The 2,395-nt window shown below is 49.2% G+C and overlaps 1 protein-coding gene across 1 annotated transcript; it reads left to right on the top strand.

Moving 5' to 3' along the window:
• Positions 1–1,646: 1,646 nt before the first annotated feature.
• LOC115869987 (ATP synthase membrane subunit K, mitochondrial) lies at positions 1,647–2,026 on the top strand. The gene has a single exon (XM_030886047.2). The coding sequence runs from the start codon at positions 1,751–1,753 to the stop codon at positions 1,925–1,927; it is 177 nt and encodes a 58-aa protein (XP_030741907.1). The 5' UTR covers positions 1,647–1,750; the 3' UTR covers positions 1,928–2,026.
• Positions 2,027–2,395: the final 369 nt, after the last annotated feature.

Raw genomic sequence — 2,395 nt, 5'->3', positions numbered from 1 at the left:
CTCAAAGACATTTGTGAAAGCAAGTTAAGCAACTCTGGAACTGTCGTACCTGTAAACCTCCTGCTGGGTGAGATTTTTAAGTCACACTTGAGATTTTAGCCACTTCCCGTTGGGGCCTCCAATATATGCAGCTGAATGCGCACCTGAGTCAACAGCCCAGCCGCAGCTGGTGGCCCTGGCTACCTTGGGCACATCCACCAGATTCAAGGCAGCCTCGGGCACTCTAGAGAATTTATCTAATCCAGTTACTGCTTCCCCAGCCTGTGGGCAAAATGCAGTGCCGCCTGAACTGGGACCATATCAGCTGGACTTCCCACAAGGCTAGGAAAAGTGTCAGAGCACTTTCAATCCAACCTAATTGACAACAACAGCTCTTTCATCGAAATGTACAACATACTCAGCCTCCAGATTACCTAATCATAATTAAATTAAATTGGCAGTGTATTTCATATATACTAAACTGAAAGCACTAAAAGAAAAAGACTGCATTTGGTAACTGCTGTGTTCCCTCACTCCCATGAGAGCCAATGCAAAAGCAAACTCCCTGGGCTGTCATTTCTGTTGCCAGGAGCCCTGAGTTCTAGTCCCACCTCTGCTCAGTCAGCCCAGGGGACTGGAGGTGGCGCCTCTGAGTGATGCTCTGTTTTCTCTGAACGATTCCTACCACGGGGTGATTTGGGGGAAAGGAGTTGGAGTTACCTGAAGTGTCATCATTTGATCAATTTTTCCCTTTATTGAACAGCAGAGGGATGAAATCAGACCCTCTGTGCTGTTTTGTGTCTGCTAAGAAGTCAGCTACAACTGGTTTGTTTTTTGGGGGGCATTTCAGTGCCAAAGAAATGACAAGTCCAAACTGACAACACTGCTGACTGTTCACATGGGTAAAACAGCCCTTGGGCCCCCAAGATTGCATAGGCAGGAAGCTGGCGTGTGCAAGCTATAGAGCCTCTAAGTAGGGCACACTCCCCAACACCCACTTTAGTTGTGGCCTGGGTGATAATGATCAAGGAAGAAGCTCCTGGCGCGCGCACAGTCAGGATCCTAAAAAGCAATGGGCTCTGGAGCTCCTCCCAGAAACCAGAGTGGGGTCTTGTGGCAGGCCTTCTCCCCACTGGGGTCACACCAGCCCACAGGCTCAAAGCAGGAGCTCACAGTCACCAGGAACCTGTGGCTGCTCTAAATGCTCCATGCTTTCCTTGTCTGAATGCCATCTGCCTGGCAGGCCTGCTGCTTCCGCTCCACCTTTGTAATTTTGGGGGATTGGGGAGGTGAAGGGAAGATGCAGGACACTTCCATGTTTAGTTTACAAGTCACCAAAGCAAAAGAAGCCCCCTCCAAACTTGAGAGAGAGGCCTGCACATCCTCCTGGAAATCCCCTGCTGGGAGCTGGCCACCATGACCGCAGAGGCTATTGGGTTAGTCCCTTGGGAGGAAGTGGGCAAAGAGAGGTGGACAGAGAGTCAGCTGGACACGGGACCCCTTTCTGGAGGGTAGAATGGTCACTTGAAGTGGCTGCCCAGCCAAGAACTACATTTCCCAGACCCTTTCTTTCTTACTTTAATAACGGAGATGATATTTACATAATATACTTCTGTTGATGTAATTTTAATCTATTCGCATAATATAAAAGGAACCGTGGCCGGTGGAACGGTGCGCGGCCCAGGCGACTTCCTCCGGCTGAGCCGAGCGGTGGCTGCAGACGTTGAAGGACACTGCCCGTGGAGTTTGTAGCTTTGGCAAGATCGAAATCATGGCAGGTCCAGAAGCCGATTCTCAATTCCAGTTCACTGGTATTAAAAAATATTTCAATTCTTACACTCTCACAGGTAGAATGAATTGTGTGCTGGCCACATATGGGGGCATTGCTCTGCTGGTCCTATACTTCAAGTTAAGACCTAAAAAAACTCCAGCTGTGAAAGCATCATAAATGGATTCTCGGCTGCTAAATTCTCATGCCTGGAGAAGTGAATGTCAACTCATCATGTGATAACTCAGTTTGTACAATAAATTATGAACCTGGAAAAAAAAAAAAAGGAACCGTGTTGGAGTCCACAAGTCAGTGGCGTTCGGTACTCGGCAACCACCTCCAATCCAGCTCCAAACCATTTCGTCACCCCAAAAGAAAGCCCCACCCCAGATACCCAGAGCACTCACTCCTGCTCTCCCTCTCTCCCAGGTCCTGACATTTCCCCGTGGGAAATGGCAAGCACCTAGTAGGTGGTATGTGCCTTGGTGGTAAAGGAAGGAATCAGTCGACTCCAACCCTAACCCCTTAACATGGCCTTGGGTGGATTCAAAGCTTTCAGATTCCTTCCCTTGCTCCATCTAGCCTGGTTCGCCACTGCCCTCTCTAGCGGAGCCCAAGGCTGCCATTGTGAATTGTCATGGGTTGATT

Source organism: Echinops telfairi, unplaced genomic scaffold, assembly GCF_000313985.2.
Source record: "Echinops telfairi isolate 266 unplaced genomic scaffold, ASM31398v2 ScPeMD7_70;HRSCAF=299, whole genome shotgun sequence".
NCBI lineage: Eukaryota > Metazoa > Chordata > Mammalia > Afrosoricida > Tenrecidae > Echinops > Echinops telfairi.
This window is presented reverse-complemented; position numbering and strand designations above follow the sequence as displayed.